The sequence below is a fragment of the Mixophyes fleayi genome, chromosome 4 (genome assembly GCF_038048845.1).
Source record: "Mixophyes fleayi isolate aMixFle1 chromosome 4, aMixFle1.hap1, whole genome shotgun sequence".
NCBI lineage: Eukaryota > Metazoa > Chordata > Amphibia > Anura > Limnodynastidae > Mixophyes > Mixophyes fleayi.
In genome coordinates this window covers 56,349,437-56,372,069 of record NC_134405.1, presented here as the reverse complement: position 1 = coordinate 56,372,069, position 22,633 = coordinate 56,349,437, and the positions used below count along the sequence as shown (strand labels likewise).

Here is a 22,633-nt window from a genome sequence, read left to right as displayed (position 1 = left end):
CCCACAGCTCGCTAGTTCCGCCTCTGACTTGAACTGTGTGTTTGTCAGGAAAAATACGCACTATACATATATATGTGGTACACTATATATACACTATATGTGGTACACTATATGTGGTACATGTATGCAAATATCACCATGGACTCAATCCAGTATTTTTAACCATAGCCCTAAGCATGCTGGGAAACACCCGCACCACAGACAAGGCAGCGCTGGTTTCACCTTTACTGGTAGAATGTCAATTGATCAGGTGGCTGTATGTAATTACCTATTTCTGTATAAATATAAGAATACAAACACTACCCAAGCCCTCATTGTCCCACAGGAGGCGCTGGAGACTGAGTTGCGTCAGTTCACAGATGAACTGGACAAAGATCTGGAGGCCTGTACACAGCGCTCCGAAACTACCATGGAACAGTGTGAGGTAAGAAAAGACGACCTCGCACCGGCTCTTAAAGTACATTTACAAACTCGTAATTCGTCTCATGATGGTGTTACTTACCTTGCCCAATAGAGTGCCGAGGGGATCCTCTTCTCTGGCTGCCTGCTCCGCCCTTCCTTAGGCCAGAGTAGACTCTTCTACGCATGCAAGACGAAATTGTGACTCTGTCACTTTAATTGAGCCTATCCCTCTGATAACGAAACAAGAGTTTCGTTGCGGAGAGGGTTTTTCATTGAGGATTGGCCACCAGATAACTATTCTTAAATAGCGGCGATACAACAATTAGCAGCGATACAGATCCTTATGTACAAGTGTACACTGACCACCAAAGTTAAATAGACCCCTAGGTTTTGGTGTTATAAATAGAGTACAACTGAATAATTAATGGATCCTTAATTACTTAGTTGGTGGTTTTGAGATAGATATATATATATATATATATATATATATATATATACTTTTATTTTATTTATTTTTCTGTAGTAGTTGAGTACAGCTTAGCTGCCTTTGCAATAAAGTAATAGTAAATTGTGGCAATAAGTGAGTTTATTGCAGTGCTAGATGAGTTACACATTTCACCATGATAACAGTTATGATGATAAATAGAGCCCTTGGCTTCTTAAGCCCTTTGAACCGTGAAGTAGTTTCCTGGTTGTAACATAACAGGGCCAGGCCATGAGGTAGTAAGAAGAGGTAACTGCTCTGTGTAAAGTGTGAAAGGGATGGAAACAGCCATTTTGCTCTCAGTGCTAAACTCCTTGTCATATATATATATATATATATATATAGGTTCTAGAACCTCTGGGAACCACTACAAAGCCACCTTCCATAAGAACTGATGTCCTGCATTGGTCAGATGAAGGAACTGACATGGATTTGCTGTTATGGTTTTGGCTGAACCATAATGACCAGCATGCCTACAACCTGCTGGCTGCCTCTCTCTGGTTAGCAGACTAATGGAACATAAAGCGGAACTATTTGAATAGTTTATTTGAATATTCTGATTAGTCTCTGTCCTGTCAGGCACGTCCCTTCAGCCAGGGGCTGGGGCTGGGCCGCTCTCCTCTCACAGTCCGTGTGTTTTGGCTGCTGAACATATCAGAATGGATAAAATTAGGTGTTTTTATCTGACTCATTGGGGTTTTGGACGAACTTTATTGTTCTTGGGCCAGAAGCAAAACGTTTGCCCAGTTCCCGCTATAGTGTTTTGTTATAGTGCAGTTTGTTTTTCTCCTAGACATGTCCATATATGAGGCTTGTAACCAGGGTCACCTCGTGTGGGTGGTAGGATGTGATTTTTTTTACTGGGAAGTGTGTGAATTTATTCAGGTGTATAAAACCGGCTGCCAGTTCTGTGACTGAGTTATCTGCATAGTGAACAGATTGAGTATAGTGCAGTATGTGTTAGATTCGCCCACTCTGTGCCCCGGCTGGGTCATATAATGGCTGCTCTCTGTAACATAAAGATCCTCTGTGATGGCTGCGTACAATGGCTGGTGTGCACTAAACACTCAGACCCTGAGTCATTAAGGAGAGCAAAGCGAAAAAAATAAGTAAATTTGGTCCTGGACAAACCATGTTACAATGCAAGGGGTGCAAATTAGTTTATTCTTTTGAACATAAGTTAAATACTGGCTGTTTTCATCTACCACACAAATACTTGATAGATTTATTTTTACACTGAAATTTAAAGTAGATCTAGGACATGCCTTATGCCAAGTAGAAATCTTTCACCGCATTTCAAATTGACCTCCCCCTCCAATGCAACATGGTTTTGCCCAGGTGCAAAGTTACTTCTTTTTTATGCTTTGCTCTCCCTAATAACTCAGGTCCTCTCACTCTGACCGATCTGGGGTCTAGATCAGCCTGCAGCCATGACGTGTTGCTAGTTAGGTGTCATAAGCCTAGTTTTCACACTTACCTTCTTTTCTCGTTTTTCAGGAAATTTGCTGACGCTAACTTATTACAATGTTTTAATATATGAACATGTCTCATCTATATTAGATAGAACTAGATTGGTTTATTATTTTTCTGATATTTGTGCATGCTAATAATTTATTTCTTTATTTTTCCTTCTTCATTGTTTTGTGATTGCTTCTTATATAGATTGTAAGCTTGCGAGCAGGGCCTTCTCACCTCTTTGTCTGTTTTACCCAGTTTGTTTATTAGTTTACTGTGTTTGTTTCCAATTGTAAAGCGCTACGGAATATGTTGGCGCTATATAACTTAATGATGATGATATAGCCTTTTTGGAATGTGTACAATCTCAGCTTTGTTCCTCTGTAAGTAGTATACCCAGTGTACAGTACGTGTGCACAGACTAAGGTCTGCAGCCTCTCACTCGCCCTCTTTCTCCACAGGAACTTCTAGTCCGGAGGTCTTCATACCGGGCAGGTGAGGCGGAGATTGTAATGCCTGTATAAAGGGTGGTGTGAGGTGCTACCTGGACGGGGCTAGAAATGATGACGTTTGTGAGGTATAGGTGTCTACTAAAGAGATTTGTTTGTTGGAGAGCGTGGTTGTCCTATAATGAAGAAGAGGATAGTATCGATGGAACATCTTAGTGTCAATTGCTTGTCTTTACTGTAGGACTAAAAAACAAAAAAATGCACTAAAGGGTGGGGTACATTGCGCTCCTCTAGAGATGAAGAGCCCTAGTCTCCGACCCCCGGAACCAAAATGTCCCTTATGGGGCAAGGATCGTCAGACTCCCTTTTCCGCAAGGCTAGGGGAATCCCTTTGGCTTCACCCAGGGCACGACAACTGGCCCAACCCTTGGAAGGGAGAGCAAACGATGGGTTCAGTGGGGCCAGAACCTCAGGGCCACACAGCCCCCAAAGAACCCCCCCCCCCCAAGATTTTTTAAGGATAGAGCCCATAAGTTGGGTTTCTGCAATAGTAAATTAAGTAGAAAGTTTGGGAGCAGAGCACTTTGTACTGGTTAGAAAGGGTCAGGGTGAAGGGCCTGGAACTTTGTGTAAGGGACAGTAAGTTCAAGTTCAGTTTTAGGAAACATTAGTAGAAGACTCTTTCCAAGAGCACAGTAATGTTTTCTTATTTTATTAACTGATATGGATGTAACTGAGGTTGGGATCATTACACTGTGGAGTAGATAAACTTTTTCTGCTCTGTGAGACGACCATCAAAGGGGGGACCCTTGTGTATGGGAAAAAGGTACTTTAATCCATACCAACCAATTAGACGCTATTATTTTGCTAGTACAGTTTGGAATATGAAAACAAACATCTCTTTGGTTGCCGTGGGTTACAACACATTTTCCTGTGCACCAGTTTTTAGAATTATCCCTGAGAGGTTTGGATAGTGTATAGGAGGCGGTGAGGAACTGTAATTAGGGGATAAATGTATCAAGCTGACAGTTTTCCGGCGGGTTTGAAAAGTGGAGATGTTGCCTATAGCAACCAATCAGATTCTAGCTGTCATTTTGTAGAATGTACTAAATAAATGATAGCTAGAATCTGATTGGTTTTTCAAACCCGCCGGAAAACTCTCAGCTTGATACGTTTACCCCTAGGGCTCTTATGTGATGGAGTTAGTGCATGTTGTAACAACACCACATCTCTCCAGCAGGTGGCAGCCCTGAGACAAACAACAACAGAAAGAAGTTGAGCAAGTATAACACAGAGGAGGAGGTGAGTGACACAATCTTCTTCTTCTGACAGTGTTTGTTTAGGAGGCAGCGGCTGCCACAGATAACCCCTGTCTCTCCAGCTAGTGTGGAACTACAAGTTCCAACCTGGGAGTTTCCCCAACAGCTGGTGAGCCAAAGGTGACCTACCTGTGTAATAGGGACTGATTGAATGTAATGGTTTCTCCTTTGCTTATAGATCTAATATTGAATAAAAAGACAGTATATATTGTATTGTATTTCACATTGCACTGCAGGAAGCTATTATGCTGTTTCACATGAGATGCAGATGCCACATCAATGTCAATGTCTTAAAACTGCCCGACTGTCACTTCCCTGACACTGTCACACGCTCTCTTTCTCAGGCTGTCTCGCCGATTGCAAAAGCTGTATTAAAGTTTGACTTTGTGGCTGAGTCAGAGAAGTGAGTATCTGGGATTATATTTTGTGCCTCTCAAACATACGCGCAGGACTTGTGCTAAATTATAGTCAGTAATCCCTTCATAGCGTAAGATTTATCCCGGGGGCTAATTAATGCACGTATGTGAGATGATAAAACACATATTAATGCTAACGGCCTGGTGTCTTGTATCACTACATTCCTTATAGAAGATAGTTTTCCCATATTCTGCATGGTGACATTATTATCTATATATAGCGCTGACATAATACACAGCGCTGTACAGTGAGAGGATTGGAACACAAATAAATATAATATAATGACATGGAAGGTAAAGATGGCCCTGCCCAGGTGAGCTTACACTCTAAGAGGTGCGGGGAACACGTGATACATAAGATAATAGAACAACAACTGTAGTTGCTGGAGGTTATTATAAGTCAGCTGCATTATCAGCTGTCATTAATAAAGCAGCCATTTGTGACTGGCTGTACAGCTAGCCGTGGTGTGGTTGGGTGGAGTGAGGAGAGACAGTGCGAGACGGAGACATGAAGGATGAACCAGTCTGTGGAGGAATCTTCAGAGAGTCAGCAGCTACAACCACAACAGTCCTTCACCATTATCTGAACTGTACGTCCTTCCTCTTCTGGTTCCAGAGAAGTCTGTCGCTGACATTATGTCACTAAGGAGATAACTGTCTACAGATATAAGGCTGCAGCCTGGTGCTTACAGGGCTCAGCACTCTGATGTCTTACTATATAATATACAACTCTTAGTCCAGCAGGCCTTACTTATAGCCCGATTGAAGAGAAAAGATTCCACTGCACCAGGTGATCGCTTTTGCAAAATCCAGATAATTTTAACAGTTATTACTTGCAGATATCATGTTACCACTGGATGGTGCACTCCACATAAAACTTCTAGTATCAAGAGAAAAAGAAAGAAAAGTGAAATGTGCTTATGGAGGCACTCTGCGATCTTTATTATTGATAAAATATCCAATTCTTTATTAATTTTATTTAAAATTGAAAATATGATCCCTCCAATTGTAATAGAGAAATATAAAAACCAACAAAGTGAAACAAATGTGAATTAAAATAGCAAAAATATTTTGCTATGCCCCGCTACTTTATATATATCAAATATTTATATATCAATTGATCATACTGTCCAATCTATAATATCTACACTCCTTACTAATACTGACAGTGTCAGATAGAGGTTTATTTAATTAGTGTAATGATCGTTCTGTTAATAGTATCACTAGGACTGATAACTTCAGTTCATTGGTTACTCTACATTAGTAAATATTAATCCTGCATATAGGCTTAATGAGATTACTCTTTGGCAATAAATCTATGATTACTTGGTCTAATTATACCTTGACCAGGTAATCTTGTATAATCACTTGTATTGCCAATTGAAGGATACCTAATGTGATATTCGTAACTACTGCTGTGTCTCAGTCCTGTGGTTTGTACGATCTCACACAACCATGCTGTTATATCTCACTGATTAAAGATGAAGCGTTATCTATAAGTATCTAATAGTATAGTACTTGGATGCCATAAGGTTAATCCCCTGTTTTAATTATTCACATATAGACGTTGTGATTATCAGCTACGTGAGGATTCTCTTATGAGACACCTGATAAAATGCTGATGGCTGCTGCCAGACCCCGACCGCACACTGTCACGATCTCACACGCCCACCATGCATACAGCCTATTGAAATAAGAACGCTGTCTATAATCTCTATTGATAGAAAGGAGTGAAGACATTTAGTAGCGAGGCGGACGCCAACGCGCGTTTCGCTACTCGCTTTATAGCCCGCAAGCATCACATATAAAAAAATATTGCACTTTCTGATAGGAGTTTTCAAATACTACCATTATTCTTATGGCAGATACACCGTTTTTGGTTTATCTTATTTCAATTTAATCCATACTTACCCACTTTTCATTTGGCCCCATCAGGAGATGCTGGATGGGAGGACCGGTGGCAAGTGTGTGGGAGGGGGTGAAGTGGTGTCATGTCACCATAACCCCGCCTCCTGTCGTGATTCTTGGCATTGTGATGTGGGGGTGGGGCTTAATAAAGCGAATCACACCTGGAATCCGGGAGTGTGTCTGCTCTTATGGGCGGACTCCCCAAAATTCGGGAGCCTCCCTGACATTTCGGGAGAGTGGGCTAGTATGATTTAATGCATTTCTGTAAATCACATTAACTTAATTCAAGGAAATCATCTGTTCCAAATGCACATAGAATAAACATGCAGTTACTTGTTTTGTAGACACATATCTCTCGGGCCTCTCAGCAGTTCTGTTCTACCTTGGCCCAGTGATGTCTAAATGAGGTGTGTAGGCATCACCTGTAATTGAAGCCCACCTCACAGTTTCAGCACCACTTCAAATGTTGTGTCCTTCAGTGATGTCTCAGGTGCCTGGTTGGTTCATCCCACAGAATGTCTGCATCCACTGTGTCTAGGTGAAGTGTGGAGTTCAAAATATAGCCAAGAGTGATGTTCCACATTCCATCATGATAACCAAACATTTGTCCTTTTAAATGTTTAATTCCTATATCCAATATCTACCTTTTATTTAGGTGTACAGCAATAGATTATACATTCCTGGTCCCATATTACGTGAAACAAATATCCCTTACACTTTATACTTACATTTCATAGTCTTACTAAAATAATACAGTTCATTGTATGCCTATGCACCACACAATGAAGAACATATACTAGAATACCAGGAATTGTATTGTTGTACAAAAATATAAATTCAAATATCAAGAGTTAGTATAATGCTCTCTACATCTTAAGTCCAGCCCACAATATATAGTTTTGTACATTACCTTCTGGTGGTTATACACAGCTCACACATGTTACCTACAACAATGGAGGCTGGTATTTTGAAGATGCAGCCGATCCAATCTCTTGGCTCCTCCGTGATATCACTACTACCTGGATACTGATTCTTTCATGTCACCATTTTAGTCCTTCTCATCGCAATTCTTGTTCCCACTTGCAGAGAACTCTCATTGCAGCGCGGAACCACCGTCAACATCCTGAAGAACGTGGACAAGAACTGGCTTCTGGGAGAGCAAGATGGACGGAGGGGACTCTTTCCTGCCAGTTATGCCAGGGTCTGTCATACCACGTATACATTAATCTCCAGCTATCAGTGTGCTTTGTGTCTACGTTTTATTACCTGTCTAATGCTGGCCTTGTACATGGGTCAGTCCGGGAGCCCGACCTGAGGGCCAGCGACAGAATCAATTTACAATATGGGCACACAGGTAGGAAGATAATATACACAGGTATAGGACACAATGGGCAATATCAGTGTCTGTGCGGCCAGCTTATAATCTGCCTTCCTCTCTGTCCCAAAGCTTTCAGTCCACATAGTTGCCAGCTGGCAATCATTTTCTGGAAGTTGTTTGTCCCATTTTAATATCGATCAATTGCCTAGTAATATAACCCTTGTTTTTGGTTATTGGATGTAATTCCATGCATTTATTTTTATGTTGTACTATCTTAACTTAACCTCCTTCCTCTTCTTTCCATCTTGAGATTATTTTTTAAATACATTGAATTGTGAAGTGTAGTGTCCATTCTCTCATCATCTCCCGTCTTGACTACTGCAACCTCCTGCTATCTGGCATTCCTGACACCCATATATCCACACTTCATTCCATCCTAAATGCTGCTACAAGATTGATCTTCCCTCACCGATCCACATCTGCTGCACTGCTGTGCAAATTCTACACCGGTTCCCTGTGTAATAATCCAATTCAAATTACTCACCCTTACCTACAAAGCCCTCAACAACAACACCCCTGCATACATCTCAAATCTCATATCATCACAATACTCTCCCTCCCACCCTCCTGACCTCTGACCTGCGCCTTGTCTCGTCTCTGATAACCTCCTCTCACTCCTACCTACAAGACCTCCCGTGATGCTCCCCACTTATGGAACTCCCTCCCATGCTCAATCAGACTTTCCCACAGCCTTCAAATCTTTAGTCGCTCTCTGAAAACCCATCTCTTTGAAACAACCTTATCCCTGATGATACTATTCACACTAATGCACTCTCACAACTGTCCCAATCTCCACTCTGAGCCACACTCGCTCCTCGTTTCAGCTGTGCCCTCTTCCCCATAGAATGTAAACTCTCTAAATAGCAGGGTCCTCCATACCCTTTGTTTTCATGTTTGCATGTATATTGTCTGCCTTGTATGTCCTTGTTTTATGTATGTACTGTTTTCCCTACAGTACGGCGCTGCAGAGCACTGTGCTGCCTTACACATCTATGATAATAGTAATAATGTCTGAATAGTGTGTAATAAAATTGTATTATGGTCAGTGGTCAGGTCATGTTGGAGGTGTAGTGTTCTATATCTGTATAGAGTGTAATAGAATTGTATTATGATCATGTACAGTGGTCAGGTCATGTTGGAGGTGCAGTGTCCTATGTCTGTATAGTGTGTAATAGAATTGTATTATGATCATGTACAGTGGTCAGGTCATGTTAGAGGTGTAGTGTCCTATGTCTGTATAGTGTGTAATAGAATTGTATTATGATCATGTACAGTGGTCAGGTCATGTTGGAGGTGCAGTGTCCTATGTCTGTATAGTGTGTAATAGAATTGTATTATGATCATGTACAGTGGTCAGGTCATGTTGGAGGTGTAGTGTCCTATGTCTGTATAGAGTGTAATAGAATTGTATTATGATCATGTACAGTGATCAGGTCATGTTGGAGGTGTAGTGTCCTATGTCTGTATAGAGTGTAATAGAATTGTATTATGATCATGCACAGTGGTCAGGTCATGTTGGGAGGTGTAGTGTCCTATGTCTGTATAGTGTGTTATAGAATTGTATTATGATCATGTACAGTGGTCAGGTCATGTTGGAGGTGTAGTGTCCTATGTCTGTATAGTGTGTTATAGAATTGTATTATGATCATGTACAGTGAACAGGTCATGTTGGAGGTGTAGTGTCCTATGTCTGTATAGTGTAATAGAATTGTATTATGATTATGGTCAGTGATGAGGTCATACTGGGGATAGTGACTGATCTCTATATAGAATACTGTGCACACACAGCTTGGATTCACTGACATGATTTAAATGTATAAGCTCATTGCTTGTATGTGAGGAATGTTGTCTATGTCACTATCATTCGGCCACCTACAATGTAATATCTATGTCTTTCGTCCATGTAACTAAGCATAGTACAGCTCAGTGTGAGCCTTATAGTGTTACTACATCAGTCATTGTTGGCTTTCCCCCTACAGGTCCTATCCCCAGGTGAGTCTGAGCCAGCAGACACACCCCTGCTGTCAGCGATCGCTCTGTACGACTTCAAGGCTGACTCTGCCGCGGAGCTACCTCTCCGTAAAGTAAGGGAACGTCAGTCTTATTACACCTGGGTTATAATACCGCCTTCTCTCTCTGTCACTCTCAATGTGCAAACAAATAAAAGAGAAACAACCTTAGCAACTCAGTCCTTATATGGTATCCATCATAAAACGACTGTAAAATCATATTTGTGTTTCATTTGAATTACGTGCTGCTGTTTTATTGTCTTATATATAGAATTTAGCAAAATGATTTATTATGTCGCATTGTTGGGATTCTTCAGGGGTGCTTTGAAATGTTGTCCCTTCTGTAGTCACTATTAGTGATAGGATCCCTTTAAATATACATGACAAACATTTATTTGCATGATGTTATATATGGTCATTTTCAAATTGTTGAATATTATATTATATTTATATTATTATATTTATATATTATATATAATATATATACTTATATTATCTTCAATTTATCGTCTTCAGGGTACAATATCTATAGAGCTGCCAATTGATCAGAGGGTTGCTTACCAAATGGCAAAATGCCCTATTTAAATATAAGAAAGGGTAACTGTCTCTGCCATCATTCTCTGCAGCAACCCTTGACCACCCGCAGCTTGGATAGGCATATATGTGTCTCAGTCTGTTCGCAATTGTGCGATCACTGTACTAAATCTACGTTTGAACGCCCCCTCCCTCCCTCGTCCCACCTTTCCAGACAAAAACGGGCGTAAGTGCCATAATCACGGAAATCGACACACACACAGCGATTTCACTGAAGATACACTAACAGGCATAGTACTCACCCTGCTTCACCCCCACTATCTAACAAGGACAAAACATATGTGATAAACTGCTAGATAATCATTCCCCAGGTAAAGACGGGATGAACTTGAAGTAAATGTTGTTGCCATAGGAACATAAACATGAAACAACACCATGGGTTTATCACTAACAGGATGACAACCAAAACATGACACATCCACTCAGCCCTGACGGAACATTCCTGTGTCAGGGGTGTAATACCGGACAATGTGAGGGAGAGGTGCTGGTAATTTTAGAAGGGAGGCAATGAGGCACAGAATTCAGTAATATACAGAAGCAGAAAAGTGAATGTACAGAAGAATATCAAGCAATCGTATTTCTGTTTCCACTAGTGTGACTTGTTTCTGGGGGCTTTAGTAAATGTCTCTATTTGTCCTCCTGGGTATAGGTGGGCTCAGGAAATTACTGTGAGGGTAGGGGTGTTTCACACTACACGCTATCCACCATATTGGGGTCTGCCTTGCATGCTAGCTACCAGATATAACCTACTCACCATATAGGGGTCTGCCTTGCATGCTAGCCACCAGATATAACCTACTCACCAGACTGAGGTCTGCCTTGCATGCTAGCCACCAGATATAACCTACTCACCAGACTGGGGTCTGCCTTGCATGCAAGCCACCAGATATAAACTACTCACTATATAGGGGTCTGCCTTGTATGCTAGCCACCAGATATAACCTACTCACCAGACTGGGGTCTGCCTTGCATACTAGCCACCAGATATAAACTACTCACCATATTGGGGTCTGCCTTGCATGCTAGCCACCAGATATAACCTACTCACCATATAGGGGTCTGCCTTGCATGCTAGCCACCAGATATAACCTACTCACCAGACTGAGGTCTGCCTTGCATGCTAGCCACCAGATATAACCTACTCACCAGACTGGGGTCTGCCTTGCATGCTAGCCACCAGATATAAACTACTCACTATATAGGGGTCTGCCTTGTATGCTAGCCACCAGATATAACCTACTCACCAGACTGGGGTCTGCCTTGCATGCTAGCCACCAGATATAACCTACTCACCAGACTGGGGTCTGCCTTGCATGCTAGCCACCAGATATAAACTACTCACTATATAGGGGTCTGCCTTGTATGCTAGCCACCAGATATAACCTACTCACCAGACTGGGGTCTGCCTTGCATACTAGCCACCAGATATAAACTACTCACCATATAGGGGTCTGCCTTGCATGCTAGCCACCAGATATAACCTACTCACCATATTGGGGTCTGCCTTGTATGCTAGCCACCAGATATAAACTACTCACCATATTGGGGTCTGCCTTGTATGCTAGCCACCAGATATAAAATACTCACCATATAGGGGTCTGCCTTGCATGCTAGCCACCAGATATAAAATACTCACCATATAGGGGTCTGCCTTGCATGCTAGCCACCAGATATAACCTACTCACCAGACTGGGGTCTGCCTTGCATACTAGCCACCAGATATAAACTACTCACCATATAGGGGTCTGCCTTGCATACTAGCCACCAGATATAAACTACTCACCATATAGGGGTCTGCCTTGCATACTAGCCACCAGATATAAACTACTCACCATATTGGGGTCTGCCTTGCATACTAGCCACCAGATATAAACTACTCACCATATAGGGATCTGCCTTGCATGCTAGCCACTAGATATAAACTACTCACCATATTGGGGTCTGAATTTTACTACTGCCACCAGAATTTGTTCTGCCTTTGTACAGTTGCCACCACTAAAACTGAGTTTGATGGCAGAAAACAATTGACTGGTCTATCTAGTCTGCCCATCTCTGCATCATGTGCCTACATAGTGATCTCTGCATCAGAATGGAGTCTGTTCCATATATTAATCAACACAATTGCCTCAGTTTTGCATAGACTGATAGAGGGGAATTCAAATGGCCGCATTACTGTAAAAACTAACGCAGCCTGTGCACTATTACAGATACGGTAAAAGTGAGCATAATTACCGTTAATAAGGTAATTTCAATGCCGGCTTTTTGACTATCTGAGCTGTGAGCAGAAATCTGTGTGATAATTACCGTATTAACAGTAATACAATTAGCGCCGTGATATTCTGGGGGGAATAGAATTCCCACCATAGAGTTGTCCTTTGCAGCTATTGTCTTTACATGCACACGGGTTTCAGGCGGTGGGTTTTGGGAGGAATGTGTAATGGGACCCCTCCCCAAATGGCTATATGTTGGGAGCAGGAGGGCATGTAGATGAGGTTTGTCCAAAAGTAGATAACCCCATTTATTTATTTATTTTAGTAAGAGAATGGAAAGTTGTTAAACAACAGCTCTGCTTAAAGGGGTTCTTATCTTTCTGTGCTCAGGTGAGGATGGGTGCGGGGGTGGCGATTGGACGTGATTGCACCACCCCTGGGTGTATTGTGGGCAGCTGTCACTGGTAATAGTGAAATATATTGTTATAGTTGCCACATTCTGACTGGTCAGTAAAGACAGGGATGTATCTCACTATACCCATGTATTATACACCATATACTGAGGCTCCATTATGCTGTATTAATTCACATTATGACTCTCTTGTGTCCAGGGATACCAGGTTCTCAAATGCCCAAAAAAAAAAATAATCCACACAAACAAAGGGCAGACTAGTTATGTACTTTACTCATTGCTATCAAAGTCTATTTATATCACTTATGTAAATCTGGGCACAAATACTTTGCTGCAGTGTAATTGGGTCATATAGATGCTGCCTACATAGTATAATTATCTGCAGGGCTACAGCATGTGTAATTCATACATATATATATTTTTTTATTGTGTTTGGCAAACAATAGAAACCAAGGTGTGGCTATATATAATAATAGAAAGTAAGTATATATTCTGGATTTGAAAATGTTGGTGTAAAATGTACATGGGGATATTTATGAACATTTGACAACATAAAAATCTGCTGTTTCCCATGGCAACCAGTCACATTCTATTTATAGTAGGGTTTTAAAAAAATGGAAACTCATATCTGATTGGTTGCTATGGTTACAGCAACACTTTTTATGAAAGTCTCTAACATTTCTTAAAATATCTTTCTTAATCTGCAGAAACAAAAGTGGAAATAAAATAAATGAATGAATAAAACAATTTCAGCGCTGCCTTAATGCTCAGATTCTGTGGACACTTAAATGACCTCCCGGCGGCCTGGGGGGTATAGAGGGGGAGGAGTTTCAGGTTATGTAAACATATTTCAAAGTGCCCAAATTCCTAGCTGAGCCTTTATACTCCAAGGTCCTGCCAGCTAAATAAGGCAGAGTGTGGGCCCAGGCCACGGTGAGCCCTTTATGGGACTACCACCCAGATGGTGTCTCTGTGCATACTAGCCACAACATTGCAGGTATGTTTTGTATACTAGGAACCAAAACAGAGGTCTGTTTGTATACTAGAGTGTGGGTCTGTATTGTACACTAGCCACCAGCTTAGAGAGCCACTTTGTTTTCTCCCTACGAGATTGGAATATTTTTAAGTAGCACAACTAGCTACTAGATTGATGGCCTACTTTATATACCAGATACCAGATTGGTGGTCCGCTTTATATACTAGCTAGCAGATTGAGATTTGTTTATATAATAGTCACCATATTGTTAGAATGCTGAACACAGTAGCCACCAGATTGGGAGAATGCCGAGCACACTAGCCACCCAATTGGGAGAATGCTGAACACAGTAGCCACCAGATTGGGAGAATGCTGAACACAGTAGCCACCCGATTGTGAGAATGCTGAACACACTAGCCATCAGATTGGGAGAATGCTGAACACAGTAGCCACCAGATTGGGAGAATGCGAACACACTAGCCACCAGATTGGGAGAATGCTGAACACACTAGCCACCAGATTGGAAGAATGCGAACACACTAGCCACCAGATTGGGAGAATGCGAACACACTAGCCACCAGATTGGGAGAATGCTGAACACACTAGCCACCCGATTGGGTGAATGCTGAACACATTAGCCACCAGATTGGGAGAATGCTGAATACACTAGCCACCAGATTATGAGAATGCTGAACACACTAGTCACCAGATTAGGAGAAAGTTGAACACACTAGCCACCAGATTGGGAGAATGCCAAGCACACTAGCCACCCAATTGGGAGAATGCTGAACACAGTAGCCACCAGATTGGGAGAATGCTGAACACAGTAGCCACCCGATTGTGAGAATGCTGAACACACTAGCCATCAGATTGGGAGAATGCTGAACACACTAGCCATCAGATTGGGAGAATGCTGAACACACTAGCCATCAGATTGGGAGAATGCTGAACACAGTAGCCACCAGATTGGGAGAATGCTGAACACACTAGCCACCCGATTGGGTGAATGCTGAACACATTAGCCACCAGATTGGGAGAATGCTGAATACACTAGCCACCAGATTATGAGAATGCTGAACACACTAGTCACCAGATTAGGAGAAAGTTGAACACACTAGCCACCAGATTGGGAGAATGCCAAGCACACTAGCCACCCAATTGGGAGAATGCTGAACACAGTAGCCACCAGATTGGGAGAATGCTGAACACAGTAGCCACCCGATTGTGAGAATGCTGAACACACTAGCCATCAGATTGGGAGAATGCTGAACACACTAGCCATCAGATTGGGAGAATGCTGAACACACTAGCCATCAGATTGGGAGAATGCTGAACACAGTAGCCACCAGATTGGGAGAATGCTGAACACACTAGCCACCCGATTGGGTGAATGCTGAACACATTAGCCACCAGATTGGGAGAATGCTGAATACACTAGCCACCAGATTATGAGAATGCTGAACACACTAGTCACCAGATTAGGAGAAAGTTGAACACACTAGCCACCAGATTGGGAGAAAGTTGAACACACTAGCCCCCAGATTAGGAGAAAGTTGAACACACTAGCCACCAGATTGGGAGAATGCCAAGCACACTAGCCACCCAATTGGGAGAATGCTGAACACAGTAGCCACCAGATTGGGAGAATGCTGAACACAGTAGCCACCCGATTGTGAGAATGCTGAACACACTAGCCATCAGATTGGGAGAATGCTGAACACACTAGCCATCAGATTGGGAGAATGCTGAACACAGTAGCCACCAGATTGGGAGAATGCGAACACACTAGCCACCAGATTGGGAGAATGCTGAACACACTAGCCACCAGATTGGGAGAATGCGAACACACTAGCCACCAGATTGGGAGAATAAGAACACACTAGCCACCAGATTGGGAGAATGCTGAACACACTAGTCACCAGATTAGGAGAAAGTTGAACACACTAGCCCCCAGATTAGGAGAAAGTTGAACACACTAGCCACCAGATTGGGAGAAAGTTGAACACACTAGCCACCAGATTGGGAGAATGCTGAACACAGTAGCCACCAGATTGGGAGAATGCGAACACACTAGCCACCAGATTGGGAGAATGCTGAACACACTAGCCACCAGATTGGGAGAATGCTGAACACACTAGCCATCAGATTGGGAGAATGCTGAACACAGTAGCCACCAGATTGGGAGAATGCGAACACACTAGCCACCAGATTGGGAGAATGCTGAACACACTAGCCACCAGATTGGGAGAATGCGAACACACTAGCCACCAGATTGGGAGAATAAGAACACACTAGCCACCCGATTGGGAGAATGCTGAACACACTAGTCACCAGATTAGGAGAAAGTTGAACACACTAGCCCCCAGATTAGGAGAAAGTTGAACACACTAGCCACCAGATTGGGAGAAAGTTGAACACACTAGCCCCCAGATTAGGAGAAAGTTGAACACACTAGCCCCCAGATTAGGAGAAAGTTGAATACACTAGTCACCAGATTAGGAGAAAGTTGAACACACTAGTCACCAGATTAGGAGAAAGTTGAACACAGTAGCCACCAGATTAGGAGAAAGTTGAACACACTAGCCACCAGATTAGGAGAAAGTTGAACACACTAGCCACCAGATTAGGAGAAAGTTGAACACACTAGCCACCAGATGGGAAGAACTGTCACAGTCCCCATACCCACAGTGAGGCCTATGCAATACGAGACACGATAGATACAGAAGGTCCTGTGATACTGGGACAGTAATGATAATATATATCCTGGATCTGTCCTGGATCCTGCAGGCTTGAAGAAATGTTTTTGAGGGTTTCATGTAACATGAAAGCATCAAAGTGTATGTAGAGTTTGCAGGGTCTTCTACCATATTCAAGGGTTCTACAAAATCTGGGCACCAGATTGCCATGGCGCTTAGAAAACACAACCTTGCAACTTGTCTACAGGGGGCTCCCCAAGCTGTATCTCTCCTGTCATGGTCACAGACATTACATCCCAAGGCCAGTCTCTCGCTGCGCGGGTGGAGGTTCTGGTGAGACCGAGAGTATGGCAGTGGATCAGAATGAGGTAGCTGCACTCTGATTTGCTGTCAGATTGTCACTGGCATACAGTAATGAAGTCTCACAAGAGAGGCAGGGTCATCTGGAGAGACTAAGCTTAGCACCACACCGCAGTGGGCTTCAGCTAGCTAGTCTGATCCTTATCGCTGCCTGGCCCATCTTGTGGTAAAAAAAGAGTATTTTTTTATTTATTTTTTGCTGGTCCCTAAGTTTTGACCCTGGCTTCTAACTCCTGGGGGAATTTATTGAGCCCTGCGCTGTGGTATGTGTCATGCCTCAATGATGTGACTGGTTTATAGTAAATTGATAGGCTGCATGCTCATGAATATTGATTCAACCCACATAACGTCTGCCTCCACTGTGTGTAGGTGACAGGTCCTCTTTATAACGCCAGTCCTAGCCTGTGCTTAAGCAGGAGACACTTTATTTGAATTTCAATAATAAACAACATGCAGCACAGTATTCATGATTTGCTGTAATACACTAACACCAACTGTATCATTTATTGCTTTATATTTTAGCTTTAATTCTTGCCATCATTACTTAATGAAATAGTGTATCTTGCACTTCTTTACATAATGGATTTTGGGTGTTTTGTCCGTTCCGGCACCAGCTGCAAATGCGTGAGGGAGTTCAGCCTCTGCTGTAGGTGAATAGCCCGTGTGTACTTAGCATTGATATTCTGATGCGTTATCTTACGTGAAACTATCCTGTGGTTACTTAGTATCAGCATAACATGAACATTGTACTTAGGATAATGTATTTCCGTCTGTATGAGCACGTCGTTATGTCAGTCATATTAAAAGTGAATTACAGGAAATGCCCCCAAAATTAAATATAACATTTTAAACCACTACACCAAAAATAGGAGAACAGCAGTATGTCTCCCTGTTTCCTCCCTCTGCACCTCTATATAGTCTGATTTGTTTCTCTTGATATAAAGGTGTTTTTTCCAGCAATTATGTTATTTTAGACCTAAGTGGCCAAAGCTTTGATTGCCCATCCAGTGGGACAGTGACTACATCTCACATCTCGTTGGGGCTTTTGGGATGGTTTAGCAATTGATACTGCATCTGTACTGTAATCCTACTTTGGCTTGGTGTCACTTACTGTAGCTTTATAAGACACAGTGCATCCTGCACACACTGTAGTATCAGTGGACGGCACAGACACACGCTCTGTGCGGACCTCTGTTTGCGCAGTGAGATATGTACGTTATGTACTGAACACATCGATTAATGAATCAATACTGGTCATACCACAGTGTTTTCAATGAGCCGTTGCTTGTCTGTCATGTTGGTTTTATAAATAAACAACTTCCCCGCCCCCCATGCCTCCGAAGCCAGAAATGAACATAAAGGGACATAGAAAGTTAATTATGTCTATTGCCGCCAATTACCGCCAACCTAATATTACATTGTCTACTGATTGGGAAAGCACAAATGTAAGCACAGCGGAATCAGTTTCATCAATTTAAGCTTTAAAGGTGTTTTCCACCCTCAGATTACTATACACACTCAGATTAATTTATTTATGCTGTCCTGAAATCCTTACGAAATGTCTTGCATTTTAATTCTTCTTTCCATAACGTTTTCAGCCATTTATTTATATCATCAGCTAACCGTTATCTTCGCCCTGGGCTGTGACAAGAAGCTGTTCTCTGGACAGTTATACAGTTACTGGAGCTGAATTTGCACAGGGCCCATTGGCCCCTGCTGTGTTACTGACCACAGGGCCTGTACTTGTCACTGTGTCTGTAATAGCGTTGCATGGTGTGTGTGCGATACAAGGTCAGTGAACCCCTATCAGGGGCAGACGCTTGATTTGTAGAGGGGGGTTTCCACACCATGCATCCAGTGGGCGTGACCAGCATGCATGGGGGCGTGGCTATAATTTGACACAGTGTTTGGCTGCTCTCCAACCCTTCCTATAATATACATGGGCAATGCTGCGTGCACTACTATTAGGTGCATGCAGCTCTCCCTTTTCAAGCAGAGTTGTGTGAAGCGGGAGCAGGAGCAGGGTCCAGCCACCTCAATACAGTGCCCCATGCTTTGAGGGGGGTTTCCAGGTACTAGGAACCCCCCCCCCTCGGTTTGCATATGCCTATCACATACCTTCCAGGGATACACCACCTATCTTACAACAGATTTATACACTGCAGGTCTCAGCGCTCTTTATGGGGTAGCTCATGAGTAGTTTTATATTAATTATATTTACTTGTTTCCTTTTAAATGCACATGTGGGGCTATAATTATTCATTTTATTATGCCTTCACTACACTGAATCAAATGTTCATAGATTTTCCAGTATGGACGTAATCCGGCGGAATAAACATCTTAGTGCAACTTCTCAAGTTTCCTCTCCTTTATCTATCTTAGTACTGTACAGAAACAGCACTGATTGGGACAATTGTGCCACTAAAAGGGCTTATTTAATAGATTGATGCAGTCAGTACACACACTGTAACCAATAGCAACCAGGTATTGGCTGTTATTAGTCTGACTGCACCAAACACTTGTCACATGTCCCATCTGCCCACCAATCATCATCCAGCCTACTAAGGAGATGTCCCTGTTTGTCTGACCCTGAGTGTAATCATAAACAACTGGAGTGGGAGTAGGAAGATGATGTCTTCACTCATATGTCTCTGTGCAATGCACAAACAGCTTCTCCGTGGACAATGTGACTTACTGACACCTCCAGAGCAGACAGCAGCTTAAACCGTGTGACTGTGTGTGGTACGGGAATGGATCACACAAGACTACAACCCTCTGACCAACATTGCTACACACACAGCCCACTCAGTACTTTCCAGTGTGCAATATGATTTAGCACATGTTCTTGTGTTTCAAACTCCCATTGTCCCATAGATTGTAAGCTTGTGAGCAGGGTGCTCTTACCTCTCCGTCTGTATGTATTACCCAGTATTGTTTTATTACTGTTTGTTCCCAATTGTAAAGCGCTACGGAATTTGCTGGCGCTATATAAATAAATGGTGATGATAATGATAAGTTACTGACATTAGTTACCTTAAATATCAGATAGGCACAACCGTCTTAATGATATTGCATGTTTGCACGGGACCCACATTTATTTACACCTTTAAACACTATAAAACACATTTTCTGTACCTAGCAGTGGTCAAAGTGTAAATTTACAAGTGGCGGTATGCAAATTGTAATGCAGGTGTAGGTGAATGGAATGTGATAGTTCTAGCAGAAACATCTAAACATTAAAATACATGATGGCAGTGGCCCTAAAGTGCACGTGTGTTGTACTTTGTAGTGATGCCACAATAGTGGGTCCTTCCACGTTTTATTGAGCAGTTCCACGGACCGGGAGGTGGGCATGCATCGTGAAATGCATCGGACAGCCAATTAGATGCACATATGTAACATTATTATTGGTTCATGTAGTATTCCTAATTTAGCATTTGTGAATTGATGCTTTTCTATTGCTTGCTGTGACTCCCATAGTGTGCTCAAACAACTAATCCCTGTGTGCTCTTCCCACATGGTGAATTTTCATTTCATGGTGACTGTGTGTTCATTGTTTGAGATTCGCTCAGTATCTACTAATAGTGTATATTAGATAAATACAATGTACTAGGAAGATTAGTCTCCCTGCTATCCAAAGCAGCAACAGGGCAGTCCATTATGTTGCTTGTGTCCACGTGTTTATGTGCCTAAATCAAATTCAGTTTGTGATCAGTCCGATCCCTGCATGCATTGTCTATTATGTAATCCCTCCAGTTGTGCCTGGGTCTATGTGTCTATCTGTGTCAGTCAGTGTGTCTTTATCTGTCCCAGGGCCAGCATGTCCTTATAACTAAAAGGGTTGATGGCAGCTGGTTTGAAGGGCGAGTTGAAGGTTCTGGACGCCTTGGTCTGTTTCCTGCAAGCTATGTGCAGATCAAAGAGGGGCGCTTGCAGGAGAGGAAGGGGATCTCCAAAATTAGAGGAGCATCAGATACTAATTCTGTAGAGCAGGTCAGTACTAACTCTGTCTAACACAATGACTCATACATAGTTATCTTTGTAATGGTATTCTCATATCTGCACAAACATAGAGACAACTAGATGAAACATTACAGCTTAACACTGCTAGATCTCTGGCACCAGTACTACACCTCACACTGATCTCTGCGCCGCACTCTGCTCTTCTCCTCACTCTGTTCCCAAACCAGGCTTCTCTCCATACTAATCTGAACCTACTGCCCACAGTGCTCTCTGACCCTGCTCTTCTCCTCACTCTGTTCCCAAACCAGGCTTCTCTCCACAGTGATCTGTGACCCCGTTCTTCTCCGCACTCTGCTCCCAAACCAGGCTTCTCTCCACACTGATCTGTGACCCCGTTCTTCTCCGCACTCTGCTCTCAAACCAGGCTTCTCTCCACAGTGATCTGTGACCCCGTTCTTCTCTGCACTCTGCTCTCAAACCAGGCTTCTCTCCACAGTGATCTGTGACCCCGCTCTTCTCCGCACTCTGTTCCCAAACCAGGCTTCTCTCCATACTAATCTGAACCTACTGCCCACAGTGCTCTCTGACCCTGCTCTTCTCCTCACTCTGTTCCCAAACCAGGCTTCTCTCCACAGTGATCTGTGACCCCGTTCTTCTCCGCACTCTGCTCCCAAACCAGGCTTCTCTCCACACTGATCTGTGACCCCGTTCTTCTCCGCACTCTGCTCTCAAACCAGGCTTCTCTCCACAGTGATCTGTGACCCCGTTCTTCTCTGCACTCTGCTCTCAAACCAGGCTTCTCTCCACAGTGATCTGTGACCCCGCTCTTCTCCGCACTCTGTTCCCAAACCAGGCTTCTCTCCATACTAATCTGAACCTACTGCCCACAGTGCTCTCTGACCCTGCTCTTCTCCTCACTCTGTTCCCAAACCAGGCTTCTCTCCACAGTGATCTGTGACCCCGTTCTTCTCCGCACTCTGCTCCCAAACCAGGCTTCTCTCCACACTGATCTGTGACCCCGTTCTTCTCCGCACTCTGCTCTCAAACCAGGCTTCTCTCCACAGTGATCTGTGACCCCGTTCTTCTCCGCACTCTGCTCCCAAACCAGGCTTCTCTTCACACTGATCTGTGACCCTGTTCTTCTCCACATTCTGCTCCCAAACCAGGCTTCTCTCCACACTGATCTATGACCCCGCTCTTCTCCGCACTCTGCTCCCAAACCAGGCTTCTCTACACCCTGATCTCTGACCCTGCTCTTCTCCGAGCTCTGCTCCCAAACCAGGCTTCTCTCCACAGTGATCTATGACCCCGCTCTTCTCTGCACTCTGTTCCCAAACCAGGCTTCTCTCCACACTGATCTGTGACCCTGTTCTTCTCTGCACTCTGCTCCCAAACCAGGCTTCTCTCCACACTGATCTATGACCCCTCTCTTCTCCGCACTCTGCTCCCAAACCAGGCTTCTCTCCACACTGATCTATGACCCCGCTCTTCTCCACACTCTGCTCCAAACCAGGCTTCTCTCCACATTGATCTGTGACCCTGTTCTTCTCCACACTCTGCTCCCAAACCAGGCTTCTCTCCACACTGATCTATGACCCCGCT

The 22,633-nt window shown here is 43.2% G+C and overlaps 1 protein-coding gene across 6 annotated transcripts in view; it reads left to right on the top strand.

The window, feature by feature from the left end:
* The window catches only part of SORBS3 (sorbin and SH3 domain containing 3), a 31,907-nt gene that overhangs the window by 5,553 nt on the left and 3,721 nt on the right, over positions 1 to 22,633 (top strand). For 3 of the 6 annotated variants that reach the window (XM_075207113.1, XM_075207112.1, XM_075207111.1), the window contains exons 7-13: positions 326 to 424; positions 2,803 to 2,836; positions 4,028 to 4,092; positions 4,454 to 4,512; positions 7,520 to 7,634; positions 9,791 to 9,895; positions 20,882 to 21,061. In XM_075207113.1, coding sequence (XP_075063214.1) covers positions 326 to 424; positions 2,803 to 2,836; positions 4,028 to 4,092; positions 4,454 to 4,512; positions 7,520 to 7,634; positions 9,791 to 9,895; positions 20,882 to 21,061 — 657 coding nt within the window. The remainder of the gene's footprint in view (positions 1 to 325; positions 425 to 2,802; positions 2,837 to 4,027; positions 4,093 to 4,453; positions 4,513 to 7,519; positions 7,635 to 9,790; positions 9,896 to 20,881; positions 21,062 to 22,633) is intronic. The other 3 variants (XM_075207114.1, XM_075207115.1, XM_075207116.1) reach the window with 3 other exon arrangements.